This window comes from Oenanthe melanoleuca, chromosome 15, assembly GCF_029582105.1.
Source record: "Oenanthe melanoleuca isolate GR-GAL-2019-014 chromosome 15, OMel1.0, whole genome shotgun sequence".
NCBI lineage: Eukaryota > Metazoa > Chordata > Aves > Passeriformes > Muscicapidae > Oenanthe > Oenanthe melanoleuca.
The window spans coordinates 7,496,972-7,516,430 of record NC_079349.1 but is presented as its reverse complement, the minus strand read 5'-3'; the positions used below and the strand labels follow the sequence as shown (position 1 = coordinate 7,516,430).

The window sequence follows — 19,459 nt, the reverse complement described above, 5'->3', positions numbered from 1 at the left end:
GTCTGCGATGTGAATCCAAGTAGTATGGTTATATCCAGTGATGTTGAAATGCAGAGTCTATCATGTCTCTAGCTCAGGCATTTGTGAATGGCGTAGTGTGCTTGTAGAGAGCATGTGTCATGCTTATGGGGTGCCTGTGGATTTTGTGCTATGAGAGAGCACTCAGTGACAAGGGACTGTGTCCGAGGGGTGATTGGATGGTAGGTAACACTCCAGTGATACTAAATGTAATATCCTCACCAAAATAATCTTAGTTCTGTTATCAATATTTCCACATCCTTCCACTTCCCATGCTCCTTGAACTTTGGCTCTTCAGAAATAACACAAGAGATTACTCAGGATTTCCTCTTATTCAGCCAGGAGTGGCTGTGACACAGCAAGAAATAATCCCCTCTCAGGTCAAGCAGAAGCTGAGCCACTGTACCTTCCTCTAGATATGGCTCAGGACAGTGCAAGTCCCAGAGTGGTAATTACAGAGCTCTCCATCATGTAGCACAGGTGCCTCTGGTGAGAAGGATGTGGAAATGACCTGGGGAGAGGTGGCATTTGGTGACTGTGCAAATGGAGACGAGTTAGGAAGGCTGTCTGTCAGCAACAGCCCTGGATGTGCTCTCTGGTGGGAATGGTGGGATGCGCCTCTTCCCTTGTGCTCTCTGTGCTGGGAAGCTGCTGAGGGAGTAGCCAAGCAGGACTGTGGCTGGGACATGTCTCTTTGTGCCCACCTGTGGGAAGAGTCAAGTCCCTAAGCCCAGAGGAGGTGCGTGCCTTGCCCTGCACTGCTGTCTGAGCAGAGACCGGCCTCTCCTCCAGCCCTTGGCTTTGCCCCAGGGGCTTTATGAGTCCCTCTCCCTGGGGTGTCGCTGTAGGAGGCTCAAGCAAAAGGGGTGGCACACTCTGACCTGCTGCCATTCACCTCTGGCCCGCAGGACCATGAGAAGCAGTACGTGGGCTTTGCCACTCTGCCGAACCAGGTGCACCGGAAATCCGTGAAGAAGGGTTTCGACTTCACCCTGATGGTTGCAGGTGAGACTGCCCGTGGATGGAGGTGGCTGGGCCACATGGTGGGTATGTGGGGAACCAGCTCCCCTCACTTCCCTTAGGGGCACCCACAGTGCCTGGATCCTCCCCTCACTCTGTTCTGGTCCTTGTCTCAGGCCTTGCTCTGCTCCCCAGCCTGTGGCAGTTCCCCCAGGAGGAATGGGCCCCTCCTGACCCCTCATAACCCACTCGAGAAAGCTTTTCCTCCAACAGTCACTGCTCTGGGTGGTGAAGGCAGGGCTGAACAGGGACCAGGGGAAAGGAAGGAGAGGGAGATCACATTTGTATAAGGATTGAAACATCTTGCAGCAGAAGTCTTTCCACTGGTGGAAAAATGTAGTGCCAATAAACAGCTTCTGACAGCTTGCCTTTCTTGCTTCCTCTGGTGCAGGATTCAAAGCCTTGTTCAAAGTTTCATCTGTAAGTCAATTAGTGGATCATGTTGCTTGCTTTTTCCTCCTCCTCTTTGCACTCTGTCAATTAGGAGAGTCGGGTCTGGGCAAATCCACGCTGGTGAATAGCCTGTTCCTGACAGACCTCTACAAAGACAGAAAACTCCTCAATGCAGAGGGTAAGTTGGGGGCAAAGCAGGGAGAATGGGACTGTCCTAAGGACTAGCAGTTTGCTTCCTTGCTTCAGCAGCAGCTACAAGTTTGGCTGGATCCCAGCCCTCTTGTTTGTGGTTCTGCTTTCATTTGTGTCTGCTAAGGCACTGGAATTGAGCAAAAAGAGTTTAGCTGTAGGGCTCTTCTGTCCTTTGAAGGGAAAATGAGGCTGCAGAAGCAGCAGTAGCCTTTTGGGATGAGATATTGAGATTTGTCTTTTGTTCTTGGGTGCTGGGTTATGGTCAGGATTTCCCTTCCCCAGTGACTGGACAAAATGTACAGAACAGCTGGGCTACAGGCACTTCAGAGTTTTGTGTATCTTCTTGGAGTCTGTTTGCCTGCTGCTGGCCTCCTTCAGTACTAACCCCTTGAGACTCCTTAGAGTATGATCTGGGGTTTTTGAAACCTGTGTTACTCCCTCTGTTCAGTGATAAGACGGAGCAGGCTTGTCATGGATGCAGTGGGGATCCCCAGCATTACTGCCTGGCTTTAACTCATGTGCTCCTGTTCAGAGAGGATCAACCAGACAGTGGAGATCATCAAGCACACAGTGGACATTGAAGAGAAAGGTGTCAAACTGAAGCTGACTATAGTGGACACACCAGGCTTTGGAGATGCTGTTAACAACACTGAGTGGTGAGCAGGGCACTGCTGCCTTCCTTTTTGTCCTTGACCTCACAGTCATTAGGAGACAGGAGACACTACTGATGATTTTGATTGACTTGCCCTTCCCAGCTGGAAGCCCATCACCGACTACATTGACCAGCAGTTTGAGCAGTATTTCCGTGATGAGAGTGGCCTGAACCGGAAGAACATCCAGGACAACCGAGTGCATTGCTGCCTCTACTTCATCTCTCCCTTTGGGCATGGGTGAGAGCCCACACTCCAGGCCTGAGGGGGGTGACTCAGTCCTGGGGGGTGACTCAGAGGGAAGACCCTTGTGCCCCAGGATTGCCCTGCAGCAGCTTGTACACTGCCAGGGCTGTTGGCACTGGAGAGGAGCTGTTTGGCTGTTCTCCCTCCTAAGCATCACAGTACTCCCTTCCCCTCACTGGCAGGACAGACTGCCTGTGAACAAGCAGAGCAGATCTCCCTCTGGCCTTACAGCCTGATTTGAAAATCAGGAGAAATAATGCCATGCAGGCCTGTGTGTTCCTGTCTAGCTAAGCTGGACTGATGTGTAGGAAAGGGAGTTTTAAGCTGCCTTCAGTCCCTGCCCCTTGCTGCCTCCTGTGTCAGCCTAAACTGGAGCAGCAGAAGGGGCTGTGTTGGCTGCCTGTGGTACAGGACAACTGGAGGGAGACCCCAGGCTGTGGCCTGAACAGTATTTGGCCTGCAAGGGAGCAAATACCCAGCCAGTGTCTGTATGAGACACTCAGCAGCTGAAACTGGAGACAGCTCTCCTGAAGGTACAGCCCTAGCTGAGGGCTGTCCCAGTGCTGCTGCAGGCTCTTGTGACAGTGCTGTCCTTTTCCCTTTGTGCCTGGTGGGTGAGAGAGGCTGGAGGGGGAGCTGCCCAGTGTGTCTTTGCTAACAGTGTACCTCATCCTTGCTGCAGGCTGAGGCCTGTGGATGTTGAGTTCATGAAGGCTCTGCATGAGAAGGTCAACATTGTGCCCCTGATTGCCAAAGCCGACTGCCTGATCCCCTCTGAGATCCGGAAGCTAAAAGAGAGGGTGAGATGCTCTTTCTGTACACAGTTATACCTGAAGTAGTGGCAGGGATGAGCTGAGGAGGATGGGGAGATAGACATGCGTGTATTTATGTGTGTGTATATATACACGCACACACACAATATCTGCACACACTGCTGCAGCTGTGCTCTGCTGTGACAAGTCAGCAGAGAGGCTGACTGTAGAAGGAACATCAAATCCTTTTGCCGTCTGTAAGCTATAGCAAACCATGGAAGCACAAACAGAATAAACCCAGCATTTCTGTATTATTCAGTTTTACATCCTTTTGGTTTTCTCTTGCACATACACAGATCCGGGAAGAGATTGACAAATTTGGCATTAAAGTGTACCAGTTTCCTGAGTGTGATTCTGATGAAGATGAGGAGTTCAAGCAGCAGGACAGAGAGTTGAAGGTAACGAATCTGCTCAGCAGTCTGGGGAATCAGGCTCGTGGGTATGTGGGTCAGTCCAGAAGGAGCCAGAGCTGCCCTGCTTGTGCTGAAGGCCTGTGCTACTGCTACCTAGGGAACTTTGACTCCCTTCTGAGCAGAGAGGAATACAGCCTGTATATTCCTACTCTTGGTGTACAGTGTCCCACTTGCTTGGTGTCCCAGCCTCTTTGCTCTGGCTTCCTTGTAGAGCTTCCCCTTAATGAAGGGATGCAGGCACCTGCACAAACACAGCTTCCCTCAGGACAGCTGAGGTCAGGCTGGGAATTAGGCTGCCTGTAGATCCCAGTGCTTTAGGCTTTTCTCTGCGACTGGGTTGTGGTGCCCTGCTCTATGGCACATGTGGATGTCCCTTTCCTACCAGCACCTTCCTCCTGCTGTTCTGCTGAGCCTGAGCTCAACCCCCGGAGAGGGGATCCATGGCAGCCCGGGGCTGAGCTGGGCTCAGCGGTGCCTCTTGTTCCAGGAGAGTGCTCCCTTCGCTGTCATTGGCAGCAACACTGTGGTGGAGGCCAAAGGCCAGCGGGTCCGTGGGCGGCTCTACCCCTGGGGCATTGTGGAAGGTAAGCATGGAGCCTGGGCTGGGGGCACTGGGAGGAGGGCCAAGAACATACAGGCATTTCCAACAGGGATGGCAGGGGAGAGCTGGGACTGTCTGTGCCACCTTTGGCACATGGCAGGGGACAAGGTAGGGTAGAGACAGAGGCACTGGGACTGGAATATATCAACAACATTTCTACTGCAGACTGAGGAAGAGAGGTGCAGTGTAAATGGATGAATGCTTAAGCTTTAATGTGCACTAGGACATGACTTCTTATTATGCAGGGGAGGCTGGGCATTGCCTATTTATTTTTCTGGGAAGAAACTGTTGCCTTCAGCCAAACAAGCATAAACTCTTCTGCACTCCCTCCTCTGCTACTGCTCCTGTAAGTGCTGGAATTACTGGGCTGGAGGCTGTGCTGATGCACAGTGTTTGTCTCCAACTTTCTTTCTAAAGGGAGAAATTTCATAATGCCCTTAGGCAGAATTACCCAGCAGCTTTTGCTGCTGTTGCTGATTTGCCCTTGCTGGTTTGTTGCTTTAAGACCTTGCAGCTTTAGATCTCAAAAGCTTGTGTTTGCACTCATGGGCTGGTGCTGGCTGCTTGGGCTGCCCAGCTGTTGGCTTGGCTCCCTCAATGGCTCCAGAGGGGCATTTGGCAGTAGGATCAATTTTGTGAACCCCTGTGCCTGATACAGCTGGTTTTCCCCAGCCCTGCAGAGATGCAAATGGAGATCATCACAGCAGCACAGTGCTTCCCATAGTGCTGTCTGGAGCCAGGCTCCCCATGGCAACAGCAGCTCTTTCAGCTCTTCATTGCCTGCTCTTGGCTTTGCCCCTCAGGGACTGATTTTGTCCACAGGGGCCTTTGATAAGTCCTAAATTCTGATGAGACAAGCAATTTACCTCCAGGACCAGCTGTGCTTACTGTGGTTATAACAGTGACATTCCATGTACATGGGATCCTGTCTCAGGGCTCTGCTGTATGTGCTTAATTAATCCTTTTACACAGAAAAAGTCCGAGGAGCACAGTGCCTTCAGCAGCCTGGCCTCAGTGTTGAGAAGTGCAGAGCATCACTGAGACCTGTGCCAGGGCAGTGGTGGGGGACGATGAGGAAGGAGCCCTGGGGTGGGGTTTTAGTCCAGTCTGGGTGTCCAGGAGCTGAGAGGGGGCTCCCTGGAGAGGCCTGGTGAGGTGTGATATCCAAGCACTCTCCTGCTGTTGCTTCCACAGTGGAAAACCAGGCCCACTGTGACTTCGTGAAGCTGCGGAACATGCTGATCCGGACACACATGCACGACCTGAAGGATGTCACTTGTGATGTCCACTATGAGAACTATCGAGCTCAGTGCATCCAGCAAATGACCAGGTGGGTTCCCACCTCTGGTGGGAGGGGTCTGTCACCCTCTGTGGGCTGGGGTTGCTCTCACAACAGCTCATTGGTCAGGAGGCTGTGGATCTGCTGGAGACTTGCCGGGCTGCAGCCTTCAGGAATGGCACTGGGAGCTAAAATAGCAAATCCAAGCATGTTTCCCAGAGCCTGAACCCAAGGCGGGAATGCTTCTGAGAATCCACATTCCTATCTGAGGATTCCCCATGCAAATATAGAGAAATAGGCCTGGAGATTCTTTTGAGGAGGTGTTTCTAGCAGTGGATGAAATACATCCAGCCTAATAAAATGGGATAAACCATCTCTCTGGTGAGCGATAGCTGTGTGCATTGCTGAACAGGAATGCATTCTGTGGTCTGCAGTTATGTCTAAATAATAGCAAGGCCCTTGGGATGCTGCTGTTTCTCAGACAACAGGGCCCAGACAATTAGTAAGACAACACATCTCCAAAGATTTCTCTGCATTGCCTTCCCTTTGTATTTGATGCTCTGTGGTTTTAGTCAGAATGATCGGAAGACAGAAGAGAGAACACTCACAGGCTTCTTGTTTGAGACCTCTATTTTTACTTCTCACTTCCATGACTGAAATGCTGGTGAAAAAATTTGGATTTAAGTAGGTCTTGGCTCATCTGTTGTGAACCATCCCCTCCACTTCCTGCCAGCCCTGGCTGGGCAGCTCTGTGCTGCCACGTTGCAGAGCAGAATGGCTGTGCTTCAGCAAGGAACCATCCTGCACGTGTGCTGACGTGCAGGTTGGCACATTCTCCTGACACACAGTGTATCCCAGTACTTTTGCATAGCCAACAAGCCTGTTTTTTTCAGCAGCAAATATATGGAGTCCCAAAATAACTATGTTAAATGCTAGAGATGGGTGAGCTCTGTCACAGCTGCTATTTAGGTAGGCTGTATTCTATTAAAAGAAGAGCACAGTGAAAACATGGTTGCTATGCTTAGTGAAAGCTTCAGTTTGGTGCTGTTTCTCACGCCATAATTAGTTCCTTGCCAATGAACAAGTTTCATAAAACCAGCACAGGGCCATTTCTAGAGAGTTGTTTTTGGTAGGAGAGCTTAAGCTCCAAGGCTGGAATTGTCTCAATAATGACCCAATGGTGACTCCAAGTGGTGAACATGTGCAAGTGGCATCTTGAAGTTTCAATTTCAGCCCAGACTTCTTTGGCTACTATCATTACCTCCTCATGTACTGAGAGCTCCTGTCTTTTGAAAGAAAATCACCTCCTTTCTTTCATGGGCACCCCAGCCCTCAGAGCAATGCTGCTATGCTGTGCCTGTCTCATTCCTCCCAGCTCCTGAACAGGAGGTCTCATTCTCCATCCAAGTGCGTGCCACAGCTCTGGACTGGATTGCCCTATGGTCCCTTCGCTTGGTTGGGTGTGTGATGCTGCATTGCTGGTGGTTCTGCCATGGGGAGTGACAGTCGTTCTGTGGTGACACCAAAGCCAGCCATCCTGAACCATGAGTGACTGCTCTTCCCCCCCCTCTCTCCATCTCTCTAGCAAGCTGACTCAGGACAACAGGATAGAAAGCCCCATTCCTATCCTGCCTCTCCCAACACCAGACACTGAGACAGAGAAGCTGATTAAAATGAAGGATGAGGAGGTGAGTACCATTTCTGCCTGTGCCTCCTGGGTGTTGGAACTGGAATCCCAGGAGTTTGGTGGTCCTGAGGCTTCCCACTCCTGTGTCCCCCTCTGGGCTCCTTGGGTGGAGGACAGGTGTGAAAGCTGTGGCTTCTTCTATCAGGGAAACATAGCTCCATTCCACCCCAGACACAGGTGCTTCTGTGCTCAGGCAGGAGTTAATACTCCTGAGGGATCCCCTTGTCAGCTCCAAGGGGCTGCCACAGTGTGGATGCACTGGTCCCTTTCTGACTCTCTCTTCTGTCTCCTGCAGTTGCGGCGGATGCAAGAGATGCTGCAGAAGATGCAGCAGCAGATGCAGGATCAGTGAGAAGCAGGTACCCGGAGCGCAGAGGGGATCCCCCAGCGACCATCTGAGACCTGGCAAGAGCTGTGAACGTTTAGAAAAGGTTTCCTGTTGTATAGAGACTTGTGGGCAAGAGCTGCACCCGCACCCTCTAATTTATTAGCAGCAGTGCTGGCTTTTCAAACCAGCTGGATTGTGGAGAAGGCTGTTCATTTAACAGTTTACTGATGTGTATTTCTTTTTTAATAATTATTCTTTAATTTCTTTTTTTTTTTCCTTTTTTTTTTTAAAGAAACTAGCCTGGGACATCTCTAAGGCATCCTAAAAAAATAAGAAAAGAAAAAGATCCCCCTTTCCTATGTACTAATCTCTTGTTTAGGAATGCTCTGGTATTTAAAGTCCTCTGGTATTTAAAGTTTCTCTGGTGTACAAACTAAGAGTGTCTGTGTCAATGCACGTAAGTGTTTACTCCCAACTGAGGTGCTGTGCCCCTGTCCCTGTTCCCCTTGTCTGGGGCCAGCACAAGCATTTTAAAGGAGCCATATCCTCCTGTGAGTTTCACCTGTGCTGCTTGGGCTTCTCAGCCTGGGTACAGTACTGGCCCAGGGAACTGGGGCTAGGAGTTTCTCTGTGCACTGACCTGCTCAGGAGTCCTGATGAGCCTGGAGCCTGGTATCCTGTCCAGGTTTTTATGGGTTTTTTGTTTAGTTGGTTGGTTTTGTTCTTCCTATCAAGAAAACTCCAGGATGTTTGCACTGAATAGCAAGAGACTGAGTGCCTCAAAGGCTGGTTAGAAGAAAACTGTTCTCAGTTACATCTTTCTAGCAGAGAGGTTGAGTTGTTGGCTGTTGCCTGCAAGGAGGTGATGGGAGTGAGCACCTTCCTTGCCATGGTTTCCTCTCACAGCAGGCTGGAGGCATTGGTAGAGGAGCCCCAAGGCCCTGCAGTAGCTGGGTGAGGGTGTTGCATTATTTAGTTCTGGTCATCAGCTGCAGTGTGTCTTCAGTGTCTGCTCTGAAAAGCACTGTGGCATTCAGAGCACTCGGCCAAGACTGCTTTGGAGGGGGTATAAACCCTAGGGTTGAAATCCAGCCCCAAATACAGACCTGTCCCCTACCCCCAGGCTTTGCAGTCCCATGAGCACATTGTTGTCTCCAAGCTTCTCCTGAGGGAAGGGGAAGTTTTTGTAGGCTTGTATCTGAGCTCTGCAGGCAGTTTGTGTGGGCAGGTGTTGGATCAGCCTGGCAGGTGCAGGACTGTCATTGAGTGGGGCTGAGCACAGCCCAGCAGGCTTGGCTCCTGCTCCCCTGCCCTTCTCCCCCCTCCTTATTCCTTGGCTTTTCCTGCCCTAGTGCTGGGAAGGCTGATGGGTCTGCTGGGCAGAGATAAAAGCACTCTTTGGGCAGCAGCTCCTGTCCTGTTTTTGCTTCCTGCAGTATTTTTAACTTGAGTCCAGCCAGAGCAGAGCCCTGGAGTGTGATGTGCCTGATAGGGCAAGGCCCACCAGCAACACTGCCATGCTCACAGGAGTTAGGGCTCTTGCAGGGAGAGACACTTGGCCCTTCCCTCTGACTCCAGAGAGTGCAGCCATGGGCTGGGCCCTTCTGCTCCTTGGATGACTCCTCTGTCCCCTTTCCCCTTTTGTATCTGATCCTCCATCTCTGTCTCTCCCCAGTAGATCTCCCTGGGTAGGAAGCACAGTGTTGGCCAAGAATAGCCAGGCTCTAGGTTCTGTTACTAGGCACTGCATTTGTCTGATTCCTCCCTGGGGCTTTAGAGTCCTGGTCAGGGTTTGTCCAGGTGGTGAGTAGGTTGGCTGGTTCCAGTTATTCACTGTACAGAGCCTCTGCTTAGCCAGAGCATGGGCTGTAGGGGCAGGGGAGAGACCCTGGCACTATGTGGAAGGACATAATAAGGATGGAAGCCCTTTGGCAGAACTGTGCAAGCTGGGCAAGAACAGTGTTCAACAATGTTCAGGGCTTTTTTTTTCATGCTCCCCTATTTTGGGCTCATAAGTGACAGTGCCATCCTAGGAGAGCAGAAGGATTCAGCTCAACTTCAGTAACATGAAGGACCAAGGCACCTGAGAGGAAGTATAACCTTTCTTTGCATGATGTGCTTATTTGAGCAGTGGAATAGCCTGAAACAGGAGCTTCCTCCAGGTTTTCCAAAAAGATGGACAGCCAAGTTCTTGGCTTTGTGCTAGCATAAAAGGAAACATCTTGAAGTACCTGTCCTTTCTTTGCTTACACTAATCTTGGTGAGGAGGATGTTCTGTTGCAAATGAGCCCTGTCCACCTGGAGATTTTCCTCTTTCAAACAGATTCATTCCTAGAAGATAAAGGAGACCTTTTTTTAGCATGGACATAGAGCAGCTGACACCTTTCATGCTGGGCTGTGCACAGAGGTGCCATGTGCTGGTGAAAGCACAGGGTACTCTGGTCACAGGCAGACAGGGTTGGATCTGCCCATCCCTCCACATAGGGAAGTCTCCATCAGCTCAGTGCATGTGCCTCCTACATCAAGTCAAGGGTCACAAGCTTGTACTTTACAGAGAGCTGAAGCCTTTGACTACCAGCTGGCAAAGATGGTTCAAGTTGCGTTTAGAAGGAAACGAGTGAGGCACCAGAGATGGCTTCTACAGAGGGGCGGTGGTACCACTGAAATCATGTCTCTGTGTAGGAGGTTCCCTGCCCCGAGAGCCAGAATTTAGGGACTGCTTGGAAAGGGATTCGACACTGATTTTTGGGAGACATCAGGGATTCAGATTCTGGTCTGGAAAGTGGAATCTGTTTATTCAAGGAGTGTGTTGTACTGTGACATCAATTTTCACAGTAAGTGGAGAAAGACTCCTGAACACAAGGAGCTTGGCCATGTGGCTCTGGCAGTGAGAAGTGTGGATAGGAAAGTAATTTACCACCTCCCCTCATACTACCCTCCACAGCCTCACACACAATTCCTGCACCCCCTGGCACATTCCCATGCATCTGCCAAGCATTGCCTGCTGAGTGAGTGGTTGCAGGGCTGCTGTTCCACTCCACAGCTATCCCAGACTGCAGCTGGGGCTGTTGGTACATCTTGGCCCTCATGCCTGACAGGATGGATCCGTGGCATGAACTCCTTGTGTGCCCTGCTGTGCTGGTCCTGCCTGTGCAGTCCTTGCTGTCTCCTTGCATGCCTCCCCTCAAAGGAGGGGCTCCCACTCCTTGTACTCTGCAATGGCATTCCCTCCTCTTCCTCACAAACTCTGCTGTGCTTTAATGCTGGCTTGCTCCTGCCATGCATCTTCCTCACGTCCTGCTCCATTCCTAGGCTCTGTGTTTCCTGTCCATCTGTTGGGTTATAATTATATTTTTTTGTAAACTTCCGTTTGAACATTTTGTCATTGTGAACAAAGAAAATGAAACCTTTTAAACATATCCATTTTATTAAATGATTATTGTTATTATTATTAATGTTTACTACCTGAATTGATCAGTGAAATAAATACGTTCAAAAATCCAACCTCTTTCTGTTTAATTTTCAGCATTGGTGATAGATTATGGGCAGGAGAGAGTAAAACTAACCCTGTTCCTCCTTTTATCTAATTTAGTCAGAGCAGGTTTCAGGCAGGCTTCCTGCATGGGATTTCAGGCCTGTCTATACCAGAAGCTAGCAAGATGATCTTGAAGGTTCTTCTATATTCAAGCTTTCCCTAAGAGTGGTGTCTAAATCATCAATGGTCAGCTGAGCAAGATCCAGTCCCAGGAAATGCAGTTTGTAAGTAGCCAGGAGAGCTTTGCCAGGTCTGTGCTGCATGCAGAGCCATAATGGGTTTGGCTCCATGGATCAGCTCCATGCTGCACCTGGCCTGAACACCTGCCTGTAAATAAACATAGCACCAAACACATAAGATGAGGTAAATTTGCTGAACAAACTTACCCTGCATTAATCGAGCTGCTCCCAGGTGGAAAGCAGGCCCTGCAGGAAAAACTGGGTTAGTTTGTTATCCTAAGATCTCTTTCCCACTCTGCCTGGCCACCACAATGAAGCAACTGGAATTATCTGCTCCAATTTTGTAGAAATTTAAATTTCAATTGTTTTCATTAGAGCATAAAGATTTTCTCTTGGTTAGGGCCACATTCTGCCATTTTTGTACCCTCAATTCTCTTAACATGAGCATATCCAGGGCATTCATCATTTCTGTTCTCTAGGATGGCCACAGTACAATACAACAGAGCTGAGTTCAATGGAGCAAGTTTTACAACGTGATTCTGGTGGCCTTAGGCTAAGGAGTGTAGTGTATGCCTGGTCAGGCTGATGGCAGAGAAATGTCTGTGAAGATGTGATGGCTGTGGGAAATCGTGAATGTAGTTTTGACCCCTGGACTTACCTGTTGAAGCGTTTGTGTAATGCAGCTTCTGAATAAAGCATGTGGTCAGTCTTTCTCCGTAACTGCACCTGTCAAGGGCTGTGGGCTCACTTGGCTGCCTGAAGAGCAGATCCTCAGAGCACTGTCTTTCCCAGTCTGTTGGACTTCCTGTGAATCCAGCTATTTATCCAACTATAGTTTTATTTTGATGTAGACAGTGAGATGCCAAGAGTTATATTTTACCCCCATAACTATCATGAGAGGATGCAAATGTCTGAAGAATCTTTCTCTGGAAGGATGGATGGACTGGAAGACCATGTCTGTCAGGAGATCTTTCGCTAATAAGTGGTAGATTTGCGTCACTGCTTCAAGGGAAACCTGGGTCAGCACCCAGGAAGTGTTAGGTGTCACCTCTCTGCCAAGTTTTCCTGATGAGATGGGAAACCAAAGGTCTCAGTGCTCAGGGAGTATGGTACCAACCAGTAATATCACCTTCCAGTCGGAAGCCCATTTTGAGTCGCTATGCCATTGAGACTTTGTAACATTTCTGTTGGGCTGAGCCTCTGTGCCCAGAATCACAGTTACCAGAACTGGCAGCATCTCTCCCAGCAAATATATTCTTGTGAGCAGTGTCAGCTCCCATTTCTTGGAAGACTTGCTCAATGAAGCCTCAGCTTCCGATACATGCAGCAGACTTGCAGGAAGGCCTCATGTGGGAGGTGTCCCTGGGATGAGCCTGACCCTTATCTTGCCAGCCAGCTGCAAGGGGATTATCCGGGAACACAGCTATGCACACACTCTTGCACTGGCTGGACTGCCTGGAGACCTTTCTCTTGTGTTGTAAAGCCAGCAAGAAAGCAAGGATTGAACTGTTCTGGTAAGTCAACAATGCTACTTTCTACTCTTCTTTTTTATTTTAAATTGATTGACAATTACAATTTGTCAAGCTCAGAAAAATGCTACTTTGTCCCAGGTATGTATAGTTCTCTGGAAGAAGTTATAGCAGCTCCCGTTCAGCAGTGGCATGAGACTGTAACATTAAAAAAACCCATGTCTCCCAGCACAGGTGATTATTCACCTGCTGGAGTAGTGTCTAGCATGAAAAACTCCACTGGCCTCCATCCTCAGTGGTCAGCACCCTCTCTGCAGCCAGTCTGTTTATCACTTCTTTTCAAAGCTGGAAAGGCTGTTCTTTACTCGTGGTAACAGTAAATTTATTTCTGAATCTCCTCTTGCAGTTTGCATGAATGAAGCTTTGCTTACAGATGTAATCCAGAGTTATGATAAGGCATGAGAAATTTTATATTCTAGTTTTTTATTCCTTGACAGAAATTTTCTTGGCTACCCTGGTAATGCATCTCCAGTAATGCTGAAAATCACAAGCAGCTCTAATACACTTCTGAGGACTAGTGAAAGTGCATTTGATGGCTGCAGCTAAGCCTTCCAGTAGCCATGTATTCATATTCCTCCTTCAAATCCAGGGTTGGAAGACCATGAAAATTCCTTTTCCTGTAGTGAGAGATCAAAAATTTGCTCTCTTTTAACTCTGTTCTTTTCAGAGCTCTCATGTCTCCAATGGAGAACACCAAATTTACCCAACTTTAGAAACTCATCCTCAGAACAAAACAACAAAAGACTTTGGCTGTGGTGTCAGTCCTAGAGTACATGGTGTCTGGTCTCCATCCAATCTCACCAAGGAAGTGTTTGCAGGTGAAAATGAACAGTGGAATTCTCTTGTCCCTCCTTGGCTTCCTACCGCTCGTGACACCCATATGCCCTGTGCCATGCAAGTGCACCACCAACATTACTGACTGCTCATTGAAAAACCTGACTGTAGAAAACCTGCCCACTGCTTTCCGTCCTTCAGCTGAGATCATCCACCTCGGTTCCAACAGGCTCACCTCTATTCCCAGTGGGCTCTTTGATAACCTGAGGAGCCTCCGGGCAGTCTACCTGCAGGGCAACCCTTGGGAATGCACGTGTGACATCCTCTACTTGCGCTCCTGGCTCCAGTGGCAGCAGAACCGGAGCCTGTACAGGGATGTGAGATGCAGCTCCCCGGAGCACCTGCAGGGCCGGATCATCGCCTACCTGACAGAAGACGAGATCGTCTCCACATGCCAGCAGTGGTACTGCAGCCTGGCTCTCCTCTCTCAGATCTCTCTCTTCATCCTTCTTTTCCTCCAGGGTATCTTGGTTATCTTCATCATTGTCTACCTGCAGAAATTTCGGAGAATGACCACTGAAGCCCGGAGCACCACCCGAGAACTAGACCAGCAGGTAGACCCTTGGGTATCTTCTTCAATAAACCCCTCCAACAATGATTAACATCACAAGGCAGAAGACCCTCCTCCCTCTGGGGCATGGTGTCCCAAAGTCCTGTAATTTGTGATTCCCAGAGGGGACAATTCAGTACAGCATCTAATCCTGACTGCAGTCTGAAGCAGGACTTGAACTGATCTGTGTTCCTAAAGAATCAATCTTGTGTTTTTTCGATGCTTTAAATTCTTTAGCATGATCTTGACTGCTTGTCTGAGCTGCAAGTGGTTTGGCAGAATAAGGAAGTCATAAGCTACAGCGATCAGAACTAACTCAAACAGCTCATAAGCTCACAGGGGCTCCAGTGCTCAATCCCTCCCCTCCTACACTATTCCATCCCTCCTACAGTATCTCAGGATGCTTCTGGTTGTGCTAGGTCAGGTGAGGGCAGAGGTGGGCAGCGAATTGTTTGAGTACTGAGCTAGGACAACGGAGAAATACAGTTTTTTTCTGCTACCACAGACAGCATTAAGAGCTTTAGACTATGGATTTAGTCTTCTGCCTTGGTTTCCCAAGTGAAAAGGGAAAGGAAATATCTTTTTGCTTGATGCATCTTTTCTAATGTTCTTCTGGGGGAGGGAGGGCATATCTAGAAGCCCACTCATTTTACCTTATCTGCATTCCTTTTAATCCACTTTAGTTTTAATACTGACTTAAGCAAGTGAGATTGCTTAAGTGAGAATCTTTATGAGAAATTCATCCTGAAGACAAGAATTGTTTGACTGTGCCTGTATGGCACCTGGCACGAGAGATCTGGATTTGAGAGACTCAAACTGCAAACCCCCCAGATGTCCCTACTGCTGTTTATGGCGTTAGTTATTTTTGAAATGAAGCAAAATTGAAATAAAATTATGCATGATGATATAAATGGCTTATTTTTCCATTCTGCACCGGGTATCTTGCATGCTATTGTGCTCCCTGGAGTTCCTCACCCTCAGACTTCGTACCAAGCAAAGCAAATCCTAAGAGCAGGTGGAGAAATTACTGGAGTGCACCCTAGAGTTAACCTTTGGCAGCTGCTGGCTCCTACCATGGGCCAGGGGAAACAGGGAGTTTCTTCTAAAGCCACTGTGTGCCTGCTTGTTTTGTGATGCAGCTGCAATGGAGAAGGCAGGCGATTGGTGGGGCCAGCATGCTGTGGGGTGAGCGACCTGTGCCCTTCAGCCCCCAAACCCAGCAACAGGGGGTCCATTCCCCACTCAGCTCACACGAATGCAGCTCGGCCACGAGAAGAGCCCCGTGCCCGGGGACTGCGAGCAGCGGTGGAGACGGACAGCTGGTGGCAGGGGATGGGACACAGGGCAGCTGAGGGCAGTAACGGAGCAGTGACAGGACACGGGACACGTGAGGGCAGTGACCGAAGAGGCGGGGACAGTGGTGGGACATGGCACAGGCGGGGGCAGTGACGGGACACGGGACAGGAGGGGGCAGTGTTGGGACACGGGACAGTGACGGGACGCGGGACAGGCGGGGCAGTCACGGGACACGGGACAAGGGAAAGTGACGGGACACATGACAGGGGACAGTGGTGGCACATGGGGCAGTGACGGGACCCGGGGCAGTGACACAGCCCCGCCAGGCGGCGCTGTGCCGTGGCCCCCGAGCGCCCGCTAGCGGCCGCTGGCCGCTGGCCCAGGCCATGAGGGAGCCGTGACGAGGGAAGGAGCTGAAGAAGCCGGTTCGGGCACTCTGGGGCCGGCTGAGGGGAAGAAGGGAGTCCTGAGACTTCTCTGCCTCAGGCTATGCACCTCGGCTCAGCTCAGCCCAGGGGGCCGCGCTAGCCCCAAGCCAGCCTGTGTTGCAGTGAAAAGCCCCAGGTGCTCGGGCGGCGGTGCCGATGGCGCTGAGGCGGGAAGATGGAGGCCTGTGGATCCCCTCACGGCAGCGCGCGGGTAGGGCCGGTGGCTGAGAAGGGCGTTCCTCATGCTGTGCGTTCCGGGGCCAGCCTGACTGAGGAGAGTGACATGGGGCTCTGCCTTGGGTCTCCTTCTGCCATTTCCTGCTGTGCCCCGTGTCCCACCAGCACTAGCCCCGGTGGCATTGCCCTGACTGGATGTGGCAGTAAGGCCACCCAAGGAAATGGGGATCCAACTCAGATTTATTTTTTCTTCTGTGGGTTGCACTGTGCTGGACTTTACCCAATGCACCTCTTGTACCAGTATCCCCTCCAATATCACCATGACCTCCAAGGAGGAACACGAGTCCACTGAGGAGCCTCCTCTGTGAAGAGGTTCAGATTGGTACTCCATGAGGCCCCCAGTGCTCTCAAATCTGATTTTTAAGTACTGTTGTATTTTTTTAATTATTTTTTACCGCTAAGGAAATATATTTCCACAGGAATAGTAAGCCTATTTTCTGACTTGTTCCTCCTCATTGTCCTTTCTCCAGAATCAAAGTGCAGCAGTGTAAGGAAGTAACACAAGCAGCTGTTGTCCCATCACCCCTTCCTTCTTGTCAGTTGACCTATTGGTCAATTATTCTGTTATTTTAGTATTTTATGCCTTTGCTGAATTCCTTTTCCTTTACCAATACATGCAAGAGATGCAGATGATCCTTTGCTTGACCAAGACTTTGCAGAGTGTACTGGTGTGACAGAATGAAACAGGGTTAGATTTGCCTGCAGATTTTTAGCTGAATTTTACCTGGGTTAGAGGATGCTGCCAGTGTGTGTGTGGGCAGTACTGACAGGCACAGGTTCAGCTGCTGGGAGAGGCTGGACTGGGAGCAGGCACAGTCCCAGCCCTGCTTAGTCTGTTAACACTGCCACGGGAGGCTGGAAAATCTTCAGGGCTCAGTGTGTCCAGAGAGACAGAACAACTGCTGACTTTGGTTTTGCTTCCCTGAGCAGGCAGGAGGGCTCCAGACTCTGCATCATTAAATCTTAGCTCAAGGAAGTTAAAAAGCCTTTTTGGCATTATTTGCACCTGTGAAAAATGTGACCAGCCATGGCACTGTGATGATGAATTGCACTGAGTGCAGAGTGATTTGTATGCCATGGCAGCATGTCTAATCCATAAATCTAGAGCCTGCATATCTTGCCTTCTCCTGGCTCAGAATCTGCATGTTATAGATGCTTTCTTGCTCTGCTACCCAGTGGAGGATCTGCTGGGATGTTGTTGAAAGGAGAGCTGGCTTTCATTCTGAAGGGAGTCCAATGATGCTCAGATGCTTTGACATGCTTTGGGAAAGTAGTGGTGAAATATGGCAATGATAAACACAAGCTATTAAGCTGCTTTGCAAATAATTTTCTAGTGTCAAGGCCAATCCAAATGCATGGCATGCAGGGTTGGGCTGTCAAGCCTGCTGGACAGCCTTGCCAAAGGTTGAGATGCTTCCAAGCAGCTCTTTTCTCTGAAAGTTAGAAGATTAAAGAAGCCTGGGAGACCAGACCAAGGTGTTTGCAGCCTCTATGATGCAGAGCTCCAAACCTGAGGTGTCTAAAAAGCAGGTCAGCACTTCCTAAGTGAAGGACCAAATATGACCAGTAGTAGATGGCACTGGGGAAGGCACACTGCTTTTTTCTTCTTCCAAATGCCTTGTTTTTTACTTATCTTCATGGTGACTTCTGCATGTTTTGCAGAGAAAAAGAAGGCTTGAAAGCAAAGCAAGCTGATTTTGGAGCCTAGGGAATTGTAATCCATAATCCCACAGTCCCACTACCATATTGGTGATAGTGGTTCTGTTTTGCTTCAAGATTGCTGCAGGCCCTTGTTTACAGATTGCCTGGGTCCATGTGACCCTTGGGAACCTGCCCCTGTTCTTTTACTGACACTTTCATGAGATCTGCACCCTCAGGCGTGCAATGCAAGTATCACATCTGTACACACAGGCAATAACTTGTTCTCGCCCACTGCAGGGCTGGGTCACTGGGACAGGTCAATCCCATGCAGCACTTGGAGATTAGGCAGTGCTTGGAGATAGTACAGAGGAAAGCGCTGGAGAAGTGTGGCATATCCCTGTCATGCAGTCAGAGCTGTGTGCTGTGTGTGTGCCCAAGTGAGGACTTTTGGTGGATGCCTTGGTGGCAGCCTGATCTGGGATTTCTTGCACTGTTTACAAACATAAGAGTAATTTTTCTTGGTTATGAATATGAGGCTACCTGGCCTTCTCTAAATCCCTAATTTCCCTTCAGGATTGAAGCATGATGGGCATCCCAGAGAGAGTGCCAAGAAAACAGTGTTCATTTCCCATCATGGGACATCTTATGTCTTCTAAGGTACTTGGGAAAATAAATATTTTAGAAAAGTTTAGAAGGGGCTTTTACTTTTTTTCTGTGTATATTTGCATATGAAAATGAAGGCTCCCTCAGGTTCATAAGCCTTATTTTGGAGGGCTTCAGTGGGGAGCACACTCTAATTTAACAGGTTTCTGCAAAAGATTAGTTATCTTGGGGCAGTGTATTGAAAACAGCAGGTTGCAGTGTTAAATTTTGTTCTGAAGAGAGTGTGTGTACATACTGTATGTCTAGGTAAAGTCACATGTTCCCTGGAAGGACAGGATAGAGCACTACTGGAGGACATAAAAGATTTAAGTGGGTTTAGTCCAAAAAAACCTCCTCAAATTACATCAAATGAAATCTACAAGTAATTTTTTTTTTCTGTTTCTTTATATATCTCATGGTCTGCTTCTAGTCTGAAATGTTTGCGACTATTGAGAAAATAATATGCTGAGAGGTATCTCTTTGTATTTCCACAGAGGAATATTAACCTGAGAGTTACAAAACCAAAATGCCAGGAATGCCCTCTGTGGATACCAAATGGTTCAGCTGCTCTGCTGTCCTCCTCTGTCACAGCTGATGATCACTTCTAACCTGCCCTGTCACAGCTGTTTGGTGCCACATCAACATAATTCCTTTCACATGGGAGCAGCTGTGCTCACTGAAGGAAAGTGTCTCCAAAGGCATTGCAGTACTGACAGTCACTGGGGCTTGCTCAGGAGAGGGCAGCAAATCACTTTTAATCTCCTGTTTGCTTTGACTAGTAAAATACACACGAGATCTGGGCTTGGGAGAGGGTGAAGGCAAGTGTGATATGTGTATGCCCAGAGGCTGACAGGGATGCTCCAGACTTAGTTGCCCAAGCAGCAGACTTGGGCACAGACTGCTTCTTGAACCAGTAACTACTAGGTAAAAAGCTCATTTTCCTCTTGTT

The 19,459-nt window shown here is 49.2% G+C and overlaps 3 protein-coding genes across 7 annotated transcripts in view; 2 read left to right on the top strand and 1 right to left on the bottom strand.

Moving 5' to 3' along the window:
* SEPTIN5 (septin 5) overlaps positions 1 to 11,143 on the top strand; it is a 41,840-nt gene extending 30,697 nt beyond the window's left edge. For all 4 annotated transcript variants that reach the window (XM_056504022.1, XM_056504020.1, XM_056504018.1 and 1 more), the window contains exons 2-11: positions 927 to 1,023; positions 1,523 to 1,609; positions 2,156 to 2,279; positions 2,379 to 2,513; positions 3,202 to 3,319; positions 3,628 to 3,729; positions 4,232 to 4,328; positions 5,540 to 5,675; positions 7,210 to 7,312; positions 7,607 to 11,143. In XM_056504022.1, the coding sequence (XP_056359997.1) occupies positions 1,014 to 1,023; positions 1,523 to 1,609; positions 2,156 to 2,279; positions 2,379 to 2,513; positions 3,202 to 3,319; positions 3,628 to 3,729; positions 4,232 to 4,328; positions 5,540 to 5,675; positions 7,210 to 7,312; positions 7,607 to 7,663 (969 nt within the window). In that variant the 5' untranslated portion in view covers positions 927 to 1,013 and the 3' untranslated portion in view covers positions 7,664 to 11,143. The remainder of the gene's footprint in view (positions 1 to 926; positions 1,024 to 1,522; positions 1,610 to 2,155; positions 2,280 to 2,378; positions 2,514 to 3,201; positions 3,320 to 3,627; positions 3,730 to 4,231; positions 4,329 to 5,539; positions 5,676 to 7,209; positions 7,313 to 7,606) is intronic.
* The window catches only part of UFD1 (ubiquitin recognition factor in ER associated degradation 1), a 276,619-nt gene that overhangs the window by 117,993 nt on the left and 139,167 nt on the right, over positions 1 to 19,459 (bottom strand). The window lies entirely within an intron of this gene.
* On the top strand, positions 12,761 to 15,174 carry GP1BB (glycoprotein Ib platelet subunit beta). The gene is made up of 2 exons (XM_056504042.1): positions 12,761 to 12,867; positions 13,550 to 15,174. The coding sequence occupies exon 2, from the start codon at positions 13,656 to 13,658 to the stop codon at positions 14,316 to 14,318; it is 663 nt and encodes a 220-aa protein (XP_056360017.1). The 5' UTR covers positions 12,761 to 12,867; positions 13,550 to 13,655; the 3' UTR covers positions 14,319 to 15,174.